Source organism: Leptodactylus fuscus, chromosome 6 (genome assembly GCF_031893055.1).
Source record: "Leptodactylus fuscus isolate aLepFus1 chromosome 6, aLepFus1.hap2, whole genome shotgun sequence".
Taxonomy (NCBI): Eukaryota; Metazoa; Chordata; class Amphibia; order Anura; family Leptodactylidae; genus Leptodactylus; species Leptodactylus fuscus.
Genome location: NC_134270.1, coordinates 87,764,458 through 87,780,505, shown reverse-complemented (window position 1 = coordinate 87,780,505; position 16,048 = coordinate 87,764,458). Strand labels below are relative to the sequence as shown.

The following is a 16,048-nucleotide window of genomic DNA, read 5'->3' as shown; positions in this document are numbered from 1 at the left end:
GGTTTCCTGTAACTTGGCTAAGTGCTCTCTTACCAGACCTTTGCTTATAGTCAGCTTGGAGTCCTCCTTCCCCTCATCTCCATCACCATTAATGTCGATATTTCCATTAGTTTCTTGGGAGAAACTCTCTGATAATGGGCATTTATATCTTTCCCCTGTTCCCAGCACACACCTCCCTAGGTTGCCAGTACAGCTCATGCACACATTCCTGTTATAGGAAAATAACTATTAAGGCTTGCCTGTGGTTGCCCTAAATAATTATACAGTTATTTTGTCATAGACTGAAATACAGTTGTATTGCAGTCTATGGTACAATTGATCTAATGGGGGTTAGGTTGTAGTCCTCTGTGGTAGCTAAAAAAAAAGTGCAAAAAAAGTTTTAATAATACTTAAGAACCTGTTTTAAAACTCCAAGTATAAAATATAACCATATTTATCCCATACAGTGAACACCATGCTGGTAGAAAATATCAAAATTGCTATTTTGCCTCCCAAAAAATCGAATAAAAGCGATACAGGAAAAACTGTGATTTTTACCCCAGGTTTTATTTTGGCTGCGGCCAGCTGCATGGAACCTAAGTCTGAGGTCCCACTTGGCAGAAACTCACCAAAAATCAAGGCGTAAAAAAACGCAGAGAAAATGCAAATTGAAAATGAAAATTTTCTGTACATGTGTTTTTCATTGCGGAAATTCATATGAGTTTTCTGTTGAATTTTTCATTGTGTTTTTGCTCGAGTTTCTCATGTGCAATAAAGGTGATTGAAAGGCTATGTTGAAAATCCTAAGGAATTATGGTCCTTTGCTATTTAGGCCGGGGCCCCATGGGCCGGAAAGTCTGTGATTTGGCTGCAGCGGAAACGCCGCGGGAAAAATCGGGTGTTTTACAGTACTTGCAAAGTGGATGATATTCATGAGAATCACATGCCCACTTTGCGGTAAAAATTGTCACGTTTTTGAATATCGCAGCATGTCAAATATATCTACGGAAACACCAGTGGCTTTCCCATAGATATAATTTGGGAAGAATATGCAAATCTGACTTCCATGATGTAATTAGGAAGTCAGTGCTTCAGTCATGCACACCAATAGAGGGCACTCACTGAGGATGTGCAAGTCTATCTTCCATGATGTAATTAGGAAGACAGAGCCTCAGTCAAGCAATCCAATAGAGGGTGCTCCCTTTAACATCATGCCGACCTTCTCAGAGGCCTTTGTTTGCAATGATGTTGGGATTTTACCAGGTAGTCTCTCAGCCATGGACAGCTGTTTCGATGTTATTGCATCTCGTCAGCTTGGCGCGGAGGGGACTGACCTGGCAGAGGTGAGAGGCTTCAGACAAGGTTGGGGGAATATCGTCACTCCATAGGGAGAAACCACCATTTAGGTGTGTGGAGTCTTATTAAGCCATGAGCGCACATCCTCAGTGAGCACCCTCTATTGGTGTGCATGACTGAGGCACTGACTTCCTAATTACCGTATATACTAGAGTATAAGCCAAATTTTTCAGCACAGTTTTTGTGCTGAAAAAGCCCCCCTCGGCTTATACTCGAGTCAGCTAAAGAAAAAAAAAATATTTTTTTTAGGGGGGGGGGGGGGGTCTATGATCAGCCACAATATCGATGTATAGAATCTTCCATAAAATAGTGTAAAAAAAAAAATTAAAGAAAAATAAAAGTTCTAAATCACTCCTTTCCCTGGAATACATACAAAAGTAGAAAATTACTGCGAAACACATACACATTAGGTATCCCTGTGTCTGAAAGTGCCCGGTCTACTGAATATAGGGTATCTGCAGTGCTCCTGTTCTGTCGGGAAGGGGTTAATAGGAGCACTGCAGATACCCTATATTCAGCCAGACTGAATTCCAAGTGGGGGACGAATAAACAGTCCTCAAGCTCAGGGAAGTGGCAGACAGACAACCAAAACACCCCCTCCCCTTTCCCAGCATCTACTGCACCCAAAAACTCCGACCATTTTAATTTTTGAAATTTTCCAATAGCTGCTGCATTACTCCCTTAGGCTTATACTCGAGTCAATAAGTTTTCCCAGTTTTTTGTGGTAAAATTAGGGGTCTCGGCTTATATTTGGGTCGGCTTATACTCGAGTATATACGGTACATCGTGGAAGTCAGATTTGCAATATATTTAGGAAAAGTTTTAAATCCATATAAGATAGCAGTAGGGGTTCTCTCTGGGCAAAATTTCTATTTTATTTTTTAAAAAAAGGTACTTGGTGACGTCTCGTTGGCATGACAGCCGGGAGCCTTTACAAAGCTCCCACAGGCTTGTCTGCAAGTTCTTTCTTTTGCAGGCTGGTCTATGCAGCCTGCAAAAGAAATGATGATTTTTTGCAATGCATTAGCATTGTAATGCATTGCATTAGTGATCAAACCCCCTGGGGTTCAACACCCCTAGGGGGTCTAATAAATGCAAAAAATATATATATAAATTTTTTTAAAAAGTATTAAAAATTCAAATCACCCCCCTTTCCCTAGAACACATATAAAAGTAGTTAAAAACTGTGAAACACATACATGTTAGGTATCCCCGTGTCCGAAATCGCCCGCTCTACAAATCTATAAAAATATTTTTCCTGTTCGGTAAACGCTGTAGCGGGAAAAATAGTCAAAAGTGCCAAACCGCCGTTTTTTTCACTGTTTTGATTCTGATAAAAATTTGAATAAGAAGTGATCAAAGCAATAACATTTCCCGAAAACAGTAGAACTAAAAAGTACACCCGGCCCCGCAAAAAAAAGACGCCCTATGCATCCCCGTACACTGACATATAAAAAAAAAGTTACGGCTGTCGGAATATGGCGACTTTTAGAAAAAAAAAATTTTAACACCGTTTTGGATTTTTTTTAAGGGGTCAAAATGTAAATAAAACCATATAAATTTGGTATCCCTGGAACCATACCGAAACACAGAATACAGGGGACATGTTATTTTGGCTGCACAGTGAACGCCGTAAAACCACAACCTGTAAGAAAGTCGCAGAAATGCATTTTTTCTTCAAATCCACCCCATTCTGAATTTTTTTCCTGCTTCCCCGTACATTATATAGAATAATTAATGGTGGCATCATGAAGAAAAATTAGTCCCGCAAAGATTAAGACCTCATATGGCTCTGGGAGCGGAGAAATAAAAAAGTTATGGGGTTTAGAAGGAGGGGAGTCAAAAACGAAAATCAAAAAATGCCATCGGTGGGAAAGGATTAATGTTTGCGAGACAAATTGTTCTTCATGATACTACAAATGTAAAGCACCAAGGAATTAATGGTGCTATATAAATAAACAATAATAATAATACCACTTATTTTTTGTATAATGTACTGGGAATCTGGAAAAAAAATTAGAATTGGTTGCAATGGAAGAAAAAGTGCATTTGTGAGACTTTCTTATGGACTTTGTTTTTTTAGGGCGTTCACTCTGCAGTCAAAATGGCATGTCATCTTTATTCTATGTATTGGTACGATTCCAGGGATACCAAATTTATATACTTTTTGGGTCATAAGCAGCATTTGGGTGTTCTTCGGGTTATAGGAAGCGTTCCCCTTCCTCCAAATATGGCGAGTTCAGTTAATGCCAAAAAGCTCAACTTTTGTCTCATCTGACCACAGCACATTCTCCCAAACACTCTCAGAATCATCCAGATTGGTCATATGAGAAAAATTGAGCTCTTTGGCATTAACTCAACTCGCCGTGTTTACAGGAAGAGAAATGCTACCTAAGACCCAAAGAACACCGTTCCTACTGTCAAGCATGGAGGTGAAAACTTTGTTTTGGGGGTGTTTCTCTGCTAAGAGCACAAGACTACTACACTGCATCAATGGGAGAATGGATGGAGACATTTACCATAAAATCCTAAGTAACAACCTCCTTCCCTCCGCCAGGACATTAATAATGGGTTGTTGCTGGGTCTTCCAGCAGGACAATGACCAAAAACATACAGCCAAGGTAATAAAGGAGTGGCTTAGAAAGAAGTGCAATAAGGTCATGGAGTGGCCTAGCCAGTCTTCAGACCTTAATCCCATAGAAAACTTGCGAAGAGGAGTGGACGAAATTTCCCTTTGACGTGCCCAAACCTCATCATCAACTACAAAAAACATTTAACTGCTGTGCTTGCCAACAAGGGTTTTGCCACCAAGTATTAAAGAAGTTTTCCCTTGTCATTCTTTCAGCTAGGCTAAGTGCAGTGTCTGCTTCTCACTTCCTGTATTTCTCTCTCCCCTCCTGCTGAACGGGACACACAACACTTCTGCAGGTCAGATAATCTGTATATTCTTGTACAGAAAAAACAAATTATCTGTGTGTTTACTTAGAGAGATAACAGACTTAGATTTATCAGATAACTGCAATTATCTGAACAGATTGTCCTGCCTGCAAGAACAGTGAGTGAGTGACCTTACTTGTCCTATAGGTCTGTGGTTATAGCAACGCAGTGTAAACAATGGTGGGAATAAATTCACATACCAGGCAAACAAAGCAGAATTTCTAAAGCAATATATTTAGGAAAAGACTTCAATTTACATAAGCTACCAGTATAGATAGGATCATTGAGATGGGACAACCCCTTTAAGTCTTGTTTTCCAGGCGGAACAAATACTTATTTCTCTATGCAAATTGAAAATAAGTTAATTAAATTTATACAATGTGATTTTCTTGATTTTATTTTTGATACTCTGTTTCTCATTGTTAAAACAAACTTACCCTTAAAATTATAGACTGTTCATGTCTTTGTCAGTGGGCAATCTTACAGTATGCGCAAGGGCTCAAATAATTATTTCTTTCACAGTATCTAGAACATTATAAAAGGTGCAGACTTCTTTCATATGACACAAGATTACAGTGCTCTCTAAATTATTTTCAGAGATATCACTGGTTGAAAACCCAGTTGGGATTACGATATTTATATCATGTATATTATAGAGCTGCATATGAATATGTTAATCCAAACTGTGTTTTCAGCCAGTGCTATAACTGTAAATAATTTATATAGTACTGTAACTTTTGAGGAGACTAGAAGCTCCCCTTGTGTATGATAAGTTTTCACATTTTATAATGTCTGAGATATAACTGTTTGCAGTGACTCTCCCCCACCCTCATTTTTTCTACATTTCTCTACAACACAGTAACATTCAGTTCAGGCCACAGTAACATTCAGGCCACGAGAAAATGGCCGCTTACAATACTGTGTAAGCGGCCATTTTCTTGCGGCCTGTGGGCATGCGCAGTCTGCTCTGCCCGAGGCCTAGAAGTCTGAAACCTGCACAGGAAGAAGAGTATGTTGCTGACGAAGATGGAGGCGGCACTGGAGAGAGTTCTCTCGCAGCATTGGGGATGCCCTCAGTGCTGTTTGAGCGCTGGGGCCCGCCCCCAGTGCTGCGAGAGAACTCATACCACTAAAAACCGGGATTCCTACGGAACGGCGGCACGGAGAAGACAACAAAAGGTAGGAGAAGAGTAGCCTTTTTAAGGATATTCCAATGGATTACTCCGAAAAAATGAGTTTGAAAGATAGGATCCCTTTAAAGTCATACATGATGCCTGAAGAGGATCACTGGAGCAGCACCTCTGCTAATTATAAGTATAATAACTGTTCTGGTTCAGACATTTTCAGTCTGAACGAAACTGCAGGCAAAGTTCGCAAATACTTTAATAACCAAAGTGAAATAACCGATATGCACAAAATCACGTTGGTTATAGATGGTCAGTTTAGAATATTTTTCGATTAATTGCCCCCCTCCTCCTGCCAAACGAGGAATATTTTGCCACGATGATCAGCCCAGAATACTCACTCTCTCTCAGTTCCTATCTCAATATCAAGTTATATATATAATCTACTTTTTTTTTAATTTTCCATTAGGGCATTGCAATATCTAGCATTCCTAATCCTGAATATGGACTAGAACAAGATGTGGTCGAAGACAGACCTATGCCTAAAAAAAAAGACGTGTAAAGCATTCAAGAGAAAAAAGAATGGAATCGAAAGTAGAAAAAGAGCTATTTTTTTTTTCTCAGATTCAGAAAGGCGTAGGTAAGAACCATATTTTAAAGGGGTTGTTCCATGGTAGACATTATATGTCATATCCACAAGATATGCCATATATGCCAAAGCTTGGGACCATATCATTCTCTAGAAATTATTTCCAATTCCAAACTCCACGTAGAGCCCTGAGGTGGGACCATATCTATGAGAAACTTAAAGTGATAGCCTGTAGACGTGCTAAATGTCTGTCTTGGGGCAATCCCTTTAAATATTTTGTAACTAGACACAAGTATTAGTTCTAATCAAATAAAAATTAAGCTGATTTTTCCATGGAACTTCAAGTATTTTGGCTGTAATACAGATGCTAAAGTGCATCTACATTCAAGCCATTTTATAACTCCAGTATTTGCTTAGAGAATCTATCAGATTGCTCTATCTATGGCCCATTATTCTATAGAGAGTATTTTATGTAGTAGCAGAGCGTCAATAATGTGTGTAGAATTTATTATGTGCCTATTAGTAAATTAGGTAGTTTTCTCCCATACATGTACGAAAAAGGCCGTTAAATCTTGTCTTTCCATCCTTCCACCTTCTGCAGAAGTTCAGTCCAGCATTGGTGATCTGGTTTTGGCTGCAGAGTTGATGGAGAAAGCAAATGAAGAAACAATCCAAAATGTGGGTAAAGGGAATGAAGGTATTGTACATGACCATGGAGATTACTGTGTTCCTGATGACCCTGAGCTCTTGAAACAGATGGTGAGAGAGTTGAAGAAGACATCTTATCAGCAGAGCCAAATTTTGCATTCAGTGCAAGAAGCACTTATCAACCAAAAAATGCAATGTCAGCAACTCCAGGTAATTACAGACGACTAGTATAACTAACGTAATATCTATCTCTGTATGTATAAAATTAATTTCTGTTGCCTGTCTGTTTTTTATGCACAGCCAAACAACTGATCAAATCTGACGCTTTATAAGACGGACTGTCCAAATTTCTATCCAAAGTGTTGGGGGAAAAAGTCAGTACATTATATAAAGCGGAGGTGCTAAAAATCAAGCTTATTATACTCTGGGGGTCTCTTTAGTTTAGTCTCTTTAATTTATAATGATCAGAGACCCTCAGCAGTGATTGGGCCTCAGCAGTCACATCGGTGTCTTGACACAAAATGACGCCAGCATAATATCACATGGATTACGCTGCTGTCATTTTGTCACGCTGATGTGACCAGTGTGGCCTAGTCACAGGCCTCAGCGTTCTCTGATGTCATTCAGAGATGTTATTGTGAACTAAAGACTTGAGAAAACCAGCACCAAAGCCCAGGAGGAAGGGGGGTTTGCACTGCTTATTAGGTTTGACCACCTCCTCGGGGCTCATTATACTCTGGAGTCTGAAGAGTATTATAATAGTCTGTGGGTGGCGAACAACAAGAATTTCAGGTTCTTCTGAACTCAATTTTTTTGGAAAATTTGTAAGGAAAATCATATGACCAATATAGAGCATTATAGTGTGCGGATGAGTCACTGTACGACAATATACTGTGTCGAGAGGCCGATGTGGGACATTAAACTGTGTGGAGGCCACTAATAGACATTATACTATAAGCAGGGGCCACTATGGGACATTATTCATAATGAAGTTGTCCAGGAATTGGTTCAAAATGTTTTTTTCCCTATTCTCTTCTAAAACCTAGGTGTCTTCTCATCCGATGCGTCTTTTAAAAAGTGAAAAATACAGAAGATAAATCGGGCGCTTCTTAAGATTGTAAACAGAGTTTTGGCTCTCTAGGACCTACTGTTCTTGACAAATCAAATCTAGCACCACCCACCCATTATTGTTCTCTGTTATCAGCAATCATCAGAGGCTAGTACTCTCATTATCTGTATTAGTTAATTAAACTTGCAGGTCCTTCACTCTTAATAGCCTGACAATTGAGAGTAGAATGGTGTGGGTAGGATCAAGTGCTTACCCTGTATTTAGCATTCTACTCTGTTCTGTATAAAGCAGGCTAGTATGTAGTTAGTAAGATAAGATGCCTTACCCTGGAATTGTGTAATGGATTGGTAGGATAAAAGACCTTACCCAAAGTTCATATTCTAGCCTGTATGACAGAGCAGAATAGAGTCAATAATGGAATTGGTAGGATAAGTTCCTTACACAGAGAGGTAACTTGAATCTTCTGAGCCACAGTGTTAAAACAGTAGATAGGGCTCTATTACAATGTGTCATTTACAATAGTGATATATTTTATGTAGCAGATCTTTGGGGCCCCCACATGGTTCAGGGCCTAGTAGTGACTGTTACTCTGGAGTAAGAATTCTAGCCTGTTCATTATTAGAGATGAGCGAACAGTAAAATATTCAATATTCGTTTTGAATAGCCGCTCAATATTCGACTATTTGATCAAATATCGAACCCCATTATAGTCTATGGGGAAAAATGCTTCGTTTCAGGGGAACCCACCATTCGACTCAGGAGGGTCACCAAGTCCACTATGACACCCCAGGAAATGATGCCAACACCTCTGCAATGCAACTGGGACAGCAGGGGAAGCATGCCTGGGGGCAACTAACAAGCCCAAATCACAGTTTTACCCCACCATCACAGCCTATCAACTGCACACTTTCCACACTCAAAAAATCTCTATCAAAGTGGGAAAATACCTGGAAACCTTCTTTCCTCCCCAATTGGATGGACAGAAACCCAAATTTAAAGCTAAAGAAACATTAACAAGCAGCCCTTTAAATCACGTTACGCATGACAAATCAATAGGCAATGGGAAATCCAAAAGCCTCCACCCTTAACTGTCATTGTTCATGTGTGTGTGATGTGATGAGGCCTTCAAAAATTCAGTTTTCTGGCCCTTAACGTGAGCCCTTCCAAATTAAGTTACAGGCCCTTAAGCTGAACTACCAGCAGAGATTGAGGCCCTTCAGGTGACTTCAGCCTTTTACCTGCAGAGTTTTAGACCTTATAACTTAGTTCAGCCTTGCACCAGCTGAGATTTGTTGGTCCTTTGAGTTGAGACTTTAAGCAGCAGAGATTTAGTTTTTGACCCTTTGGGTGAGTTGAGCCTGTAAACAGCAGATATTTAGTTTTTGACCCTTACAGTGAGTAGAGCCTTTAAAAAGCAGTGCTTTTGGCCCTTGGAGTGAGTAGAGCCTTGCATCGGCAGTGTTTTTGATCCTTGGAGTGAGTAGAGCCTTTAAAATGCAGTGCTTTTGGCCCTTGGAGTGAGTAGAGCCTTGCACCGGTAGTGTTTTTGGTCCTTGGAGTGAGTAGAACCTTTAAAATGCAGTGGTTTTGGCCCTTGGAGTGAGTAGAGCCTTGCACTGGCAGTGTTTTTGGCCCTTGGAGTGAGTATAGCCTTTGAAATGCAGTGCTTTTGGCCCTTGGAGTGAGTAGAGCCTTGAAAATGCAGTGGTTTTGGCCCTTGGATTGAGTAGAGCCTTTAAAAAGCAGTTCTTTTGGCCCTTAGAGTGAGTAGAGCCTTGCAACGGCAGTGTTTTTTGGTCCTTGGAGTGAGTAGAGCCATTAAAATGCTGTGCTTTTGGCCCTTGGAGTGAGTAGAGCCTTTAAAATGTAGTGCTTTTGGCCCTTGGAGTGAGTAGAGCCTTTAAAAAGCAGTGCTTTTGGCCCTTGGAGTGAGTAGAGCCTTTAAAATGCAGTGCTTTTGGCCCTTGGAGTGAGTAGAGCCTTTAAAAAGCAGTGGTTTTGGCCCTTGGAGTGAGTAAAACCTTTAAAATGCAGTGGTTTTGGCCCTTGGAGTGAGTAGAGCCTTGCACCGGCAGTGTTTTTGGCCCTTGGAGTGAGTATAGCCTTTGAAATGCAGTGTTTTTGGCCCTTGGAGTGAGTAGAGCTTTTAAAAAGCAGTGCTTTTGGCCCTTGGAGTGAGTAGAGCTTTGCATCGGCAGTGTTTTTGATCCTTGGAGTGAGTAGAGCTTTTAAAAAGCAGTGCTTTTGGCCCTTGGAGTGAGTAAAACCTTTAAAATGCAGTGGTTTTAGCCCTTGGAGTGAGTAGAGCCTTGCACCGGCAGTGTTTTTGGCCCTTGGAGTGAGTATAGCCTTTGAAATGCAGTGCTTTTGGCCCTTGGAGTGAGTAGAGCTTTTAAAAAGCAGTGCTTTTGGCCCTTGGAGTGAGTAGAGCCTTGCATCGGCAGTGTTTTTGATCCTTGGAGTGAGTAGAGCCTTTAAGAAGCAGTGTTTTTTGGTCCTTGGAGTGAGTAGAGCCATTAAAATGCTGTGCTTTTGGCCCTTGGAGTGAGTAGAGCCTTTAAAATGCAGTGCTTTTGGTCCTTGGAGTGAGTAGAGCCTTTAAAAAGCAGTGCTTTTGGCCCTTGGAGTGAGTAGAGCCTTTAAAATGCAGTGCTTTTGGCCCTTGGAGTGAGTAGAGCCTTTAAGAAGCAGTGCTTTTGGCCCTTGGAGTGAGTAGAGCTTTTAAAAAGCAGTGCTTTTGGCCCTTGGAGTGAGTAGAGCTTTGCATCGGCAGTGTTTTTGATCCTTGGAGTGAGTAGAGCTTTTAAAAAGCAGTGCTTTTGGCCCTTGGAGTGAGTAAAACCTTTAAAATGCAGTGTTTTTTGGTCCTTGGAGTGAGTAGAGCCTTGAAAATGCAGTGGTTTTGGCCCTTGGATTGAGTAGAGCCTTTAAGAAGCAGTGTTTTTGGTCCTTGGAGTGAGTAGAGCCATTAAAATGCTGTGCTTTTGGCCCTTGGAGTGAGTAGAGCCTTTAAGAAGCAGTGTTTTTGGCCCGTGGATTGAGTAGAGCCTATAAAAAGCAGTGCTTTTGGCCCTTGGAGTGAGTAGAGCCTTTAAGAAGCAGTGCTTTTGGCCCTTGGAGTGAGTAGAGCCTTTAAAAAGCAGTGGTTTTGGCCCTTGTAGTGAGTAAAACCTTTAAAATGCAGTGGTTTTGGCCCTTGGAGTGAGTAGAGCCTTGCACCGGCAGTGTTTTTGGCCCTTGGAGTGAGTATAGCCTTTGAAATGCAGTGCTTTTGGCCCTTGGAGTGAGTAGAGCTTTTAAAAAGCAGTGCTTTTGGCCCTTGGAGTGAGTAGAGCTTTGCATCGGCAGTGTTTTTGATCCTTGGAGTGAGTAGAGCTTTTAAAAAGCAGTGCTTTTGGCCCTTGGAGTGAGTAAAACCTTTAAAATGCAGTGGTTTTGGCCCTTGGAGTGAGTAGAGCCTTGCACCGGCAGTGTTTTTGGCCCTTGGAGTGAGTATAGCCTTTGAAATGCAGTGCTTTTGGCCCTTGGAGTGAGTAGAGCTTTTAAAAAGCAGTGCTTTTGGCCCTTGGAGTGAGTAGAGCCTTGCATCGGCAGTGTTTTTGGTCCTTGGAGTGAGTAGAGCCTTGAAAATGCAGTGGTTTTGGCCCTTGGATTGAGTAGAGCCTTTAAGAAGCAGTGTTTTTGGTCCTTGGAGTGAGTAGAGCCATTAAAATGCTGTGCTTTTGGCCCTTGGAGTGAGTAGAGCCTTTAAAATGCCGTGGTTTTGGCCCTTGGAGTGAGTAGAGCCTTTAAGAAGCAGTGTTTTTGGCCCGTGGATTGAGTAGAGCCTTTAAAAAGCAGTGCTTTTGGCCCTTGGAGTGAGTAGAGCCTTTAAAATGCTGTGCTTTTGGCCCTTGGAGTGAGTAGAGCCTTTAAAATGCCGTGCTTTTGGCCCTTACAGTGAGTAGAGCCTTTAAGAAGCAGTGTTTTTGGCCCTTGGAGTGAGTAGAGCCTTGCATCGGCCGTGTTTTTGATCCTTGGAGTGAGTAGAGCCTTTAAAAAGCAGTGCTTTTGGCCCTTGGAGTGAGTAGAGCCTTGCATCGGCAGTGTTTATGATCCTTGGAGTGAGTAGAGCTTTTAAAAAGCAGTGCTTTTGGCCCTTGGAGTGAGTAGAGCTTTTAAAAAGCAGTGCTTTTGGCCCTTGGAGTGAGTAGAGCCTTTGAAATGCAGTGCTTTTGGCCCTTGGAGTGAGTAGAGCTTTTAAAAAGCAGTGCTTTTGGCCCTTGGAGTGAGTAGAGCCTTTAAAATGCAGTGCTTTTGGCCCTTGGAGTGAGTAGAGCCTTGAAAATGCAGTGGTTTTGGCCCTTGGATTGAGTAGAGCCTTTAAAAAGCAGTGCTTTTGGCCCTTAGAGTGAGTAGAGCCTTTAAGAAGCAGTGTTTTTGGCCCTTGGAGTGAGTACAGCCTTTAAAAAGCAGTGCTTATGGCCCTTGGAGTGAGTAGAGCCTTGCATCGGCAGTGTTTTTGGTCCTTGGAGTGAGTAGAGTCATTAAAATGCTGTGTTTTTGGCCCTTGGAGTGAGTAGAGCCTTTAAAAAGCAGTGCTTTTGGCCCTTGGAGTGAGTAGAGCCTTTAAGAAGCAGTGTTTTTGGCCCTTGGATTGAGTAGAGCCTTTAAAAAGCAGTGCTTTTGGCCCTTGGAGTAAGTAGAGCCTTTAAAATGCAGTGTTTTGGGCCCTTGGATTGAGTAGAGCCTTTAAAAAGCAGTGCTTTTGGCCCTTAGAGTGAGTAGCGCCTTTAAGAAGCAGTGTTTTTGGCCCTTGGAGTGAGTACAGCCTTTAAAAAGCAGTGCTTTTGGCCCTTGGAGTGAGTAGAGCCTTGCACCGGCAGTGTTTTTGGTCCTTGGAGTGAGTAGAGTCATTAAAATGCTGTGCTTTTGGCCCTTGGAGTGAGTAGAGCCTTTAAGAAGCAGTGTTTTTGGCCCTTGGATTGAGTAGAGCCTTTAAAAAGCAGTGCTTTTGGCCCTTGGAATGAGTAGAGCCTTGCATCGGCAGTGTTTTTTGTCCTTGGAGTGAGTAGAGCCTTTAAAATGCCGTGGTTTTGGCCCTTGGAGTGAGTAGAGTCTTGCACCGGCAGTGTTTTTGGCCATTGGAGTGAGTAGAGCCTCTAACCAGCAGAATTGGGGAGAATCAGGGTGGATTGAGACTAACTAGCAGAGTTTGGGGGGAATCAGGATGGACTGACACTAACCAGCAGAGTTGGGGAGTATCAGGGTGGATTGAGACTAACCAGCAGAGTTGGGGGGAATCAGGGTGGATTGAGCCTAGTAGGAGCACAATTGTGCAACGCTGACGTATGAGGAGGAATTGGAGAGGGTGAGCACACACAGGAAACTTTATGTCGAGGTGTTTGACACCGGTGGACATGAAAATGATGGGTCGATCCAGTGGGTGTTCATTTTTATCAGCGTCAGCCGGTCAGCTGACAGCCGGCTGCGCTTATCTGTAATTATGCCACCAGCTGCGCTGAAGATCCTTTCTGAAAGCACGCTGGCGGCATGGCAGGAAAGGACCTCCAATGCGTACAGTGCAAGTTCCAGTCACAAATCCAACTTGGAGACCCAATAAGTATAGGGCTGGTGTCGGCCAGGTACTCCCACAACATGCGCCTATACTTGTCCCTCCTGGTGACACTAGGCCCCTCAGTGGTGGTACTTTGGTCACAGGGTGCCAGTAATGTGTCCCAGACCTTGGAGAGTGTGCACCTGGTGGGTGTGGACCGGATGGCAGTTGTTAGCTTGTTAAAGGAACTCTCCTCTCTGCCGTCAACGAGAGTTGATGGAAACATCTCCATCATATTCTGCACCAGTTGCTTGTGGCAATCATTAATGCGATTGGCCCTCCCCCTACCGGAATAAAAGTAGAGATATTATTTTTATACTGGGGGTCGAGGATTGCAAAAATTCAGTATTGGTTGCTCTCCAGGATTTTGACATTGCGTTTGTCAGTTGCAAAGCACTCCAACATGTATTCAGCCATGTGTGCCAGAGTGTTACTTGGCATCCCTTGGCTGCCCCCACCGGAATGGTCACTCTCCATTTCCTCCTCTTCCTCCATTTCTCCCCAACTGCGCTGCAGTAATGGGACACAATGAACTTCCCCGCTAGCCTCCTGTGTGACATTGAGATCTGCCACTTCGTCATCCTCTTCCTCCTCCTCCCTCAATATACGCTGTGAAGCGGACAGGAGTGTGCCCTGACTATCCTGCTGGGATGGTTGTGCTCCTATGCCCGACTCCTCAGCATCCAATGCGTTATCCCTGATGGCGATGAGGGATTCCCGCATCACAGACAGGAGCGGGATTGTGACACTCACGAGTGCGTCGTCACAGCTGACCCTCAAAGACACGCAAAATCTCACATAAGTCATGGTGCAGAAACTGCGGGAGCTGACTCTGAGGAACCCTTGGGTTTTGGAAATGATGATGTTGAGTGACACGTGCTGGTGCAAGGCGGGGACGGCACAGCGGGAGAAGTAGTGACTGCTCAGGACGGCATAGCGAGGTGCCGCACTTGCCATCAGGTCACGGAAGGCCTGATTTTCCACAAGCTGGAACGGCAACATCTCCTGGGCCAGGAGTTTGGAGATGTGCGCGTTTAAGGCTTGTGAATGGGGGTGGGTAGCACTGTATTTTTGCCTGCGCTCAAAAGTCTGGGAGATAGTGGGTTGCTGTGAAGAGGCACATGAATGTACAGGAGAAGGAGCTGAGGCAGGAAAAGGGGAGGATGAGGGAGAAGTGGTGGAGGCAGATGTGGAGGTTTCCTGGCTGCTGGTCTGGACTGCACCGCCAGCACTGGCAACAGTGGGAGAGACAGTGGCGGCAATGCCGGATAATGATTGGCCTGCGTTTTCTCTCTGCCACTGAGCCTAGTGCTTGCCTTCCAAATGACTGCGCATGGCACTGGTTGTAAGGTTGCTCTTTTCAGAGCCCCTACTCAGTTTCGAGTTGCAGAGTGTGCAAACAGCAGTATATTTGTCTGCCGCACAGACATTAAAAAAATTCCAAACCACCGAAGACCGTGGCCTCGATATGGGAGTTTTTCTAGGCTGGCTACAAGAGGGAAAATTTTGGGCCCTGCTGGCTGTGGCCTGGCTTCGTTGAAGCAGCTGTCCTCTGCCTCTGGACATGCCTCTACCTCTAGCCACCCTCTTTGGTTCTGCACTTCCCTCCACATCTACACTGCTCTCCCCGCTTGACATCCGCCCTGTCCAGGTCGGGTCAGTGTCCTCGTCGTCCACCACCTCCTCTTCCAATTCCTCTGACGGCTCCTCCTCCTCTTGCTCACCGCACATGGCAACTGTGTCTCGTCATCGTTGTCACTGAGGGCCGATTGCTGCTTAACAACAACAACAGGAGACAACGGATGCTCCAGTGTTTGTGCATCAGGACACAGCAACTGTTACCTCTGGTGATTCAGGACGTGGTGGGACTGAGAGAGGGACAGTGAATGGACCCGAAAACAACTCCTGGGAGGTGGGAAAGGTGGGATTAGATTGCTGGGAAGATTGGGCATGTTGTGAGGAAGGAGGACCAGACTGTTGAGTAGGTGGAGGAGTTGAGGTAGAGGCTGACTGGCTGGTGGAGAATGTGCTGGAAGCATTGTTCGCCAGCCATTGTAACACCTCTTCCTGGTGCTCGGGCCTGGTTAGGGTTGTACCCTGCACCCTACTTAATGTGGCCATCAAGCCGGAGACTGTGGGGAAGCGCAATGCTTGCTGCCTCAGAGCAGTAGGCACAGTAGATGCTGTTGGTTGAGTGCAACCTTGCTCCATATCTGCATTTCTACTCCCCTGTCCTCATCCCCATCCCCTTGTGCTAGCCTTAAGCATTTTTTTTAGCAAGAACTGCCTGCTGTGGATTCCTGCTATTTTTTTGGGGGGACACCCCTAATAAAAGCTGTTTATCACGTATATAGCAAAAAGTAACTGCTGTGGATTCCTGCTATTTTTGGGGGGTACATTCCTAATAAATGCTGTTTATTACGTATATAGAAAGAAGTAACTGCTGTGGATTCCGGCTATTTTTTGGGGGACACCCCTAACAAAAACTGGTTTGCACGTATATAGCAACATTCTATTCGATCGAACGGTGTTCGCTCATCTCTATTCATTATAGAGCTGGTTAGAATTGAGCTGTTATAGGATAACCTTCTGTTCTGAGTTGATTTATTGCATTTGTGGTATTTCTAATTAGGTAAAGTATTATTTATGTGTTTTGACCCCTTAATATTGCCGCTTAGTTTGGTTGTTAAGGCTCTCATGTTTCCCATCTCCATATTCCAAAATTCAGAATTTTTAAACTTTTTTCTAAA

General features: G+C 43.4%; 1 protein-coding gene across 1 annotated transcript in view; it reads left to right on the top strand.

Moving 5' to 3' along the window:
• The first annotated feature begins 5,542 nt into the window (after positions 1–5,542).
• Positions 5,543–16,048, top strand: part of LOC142209126 (uncharacterized) — a 47,529-nt gene continuing 37,023 nt past the window's right edge. The window contains exons 1-2 of the mRNA XM_075278064.1: positions 5,543–5,708; positions 6,521–6,843. Coding sequence (XP_075134165.1) covers positions 5,543–5,708; positions 6,521–6,843 — 489 coding nt within the window. The remainder of the gene's footprint in view (positions 5,709–6,520; positions 6,844–16,048) is intronic.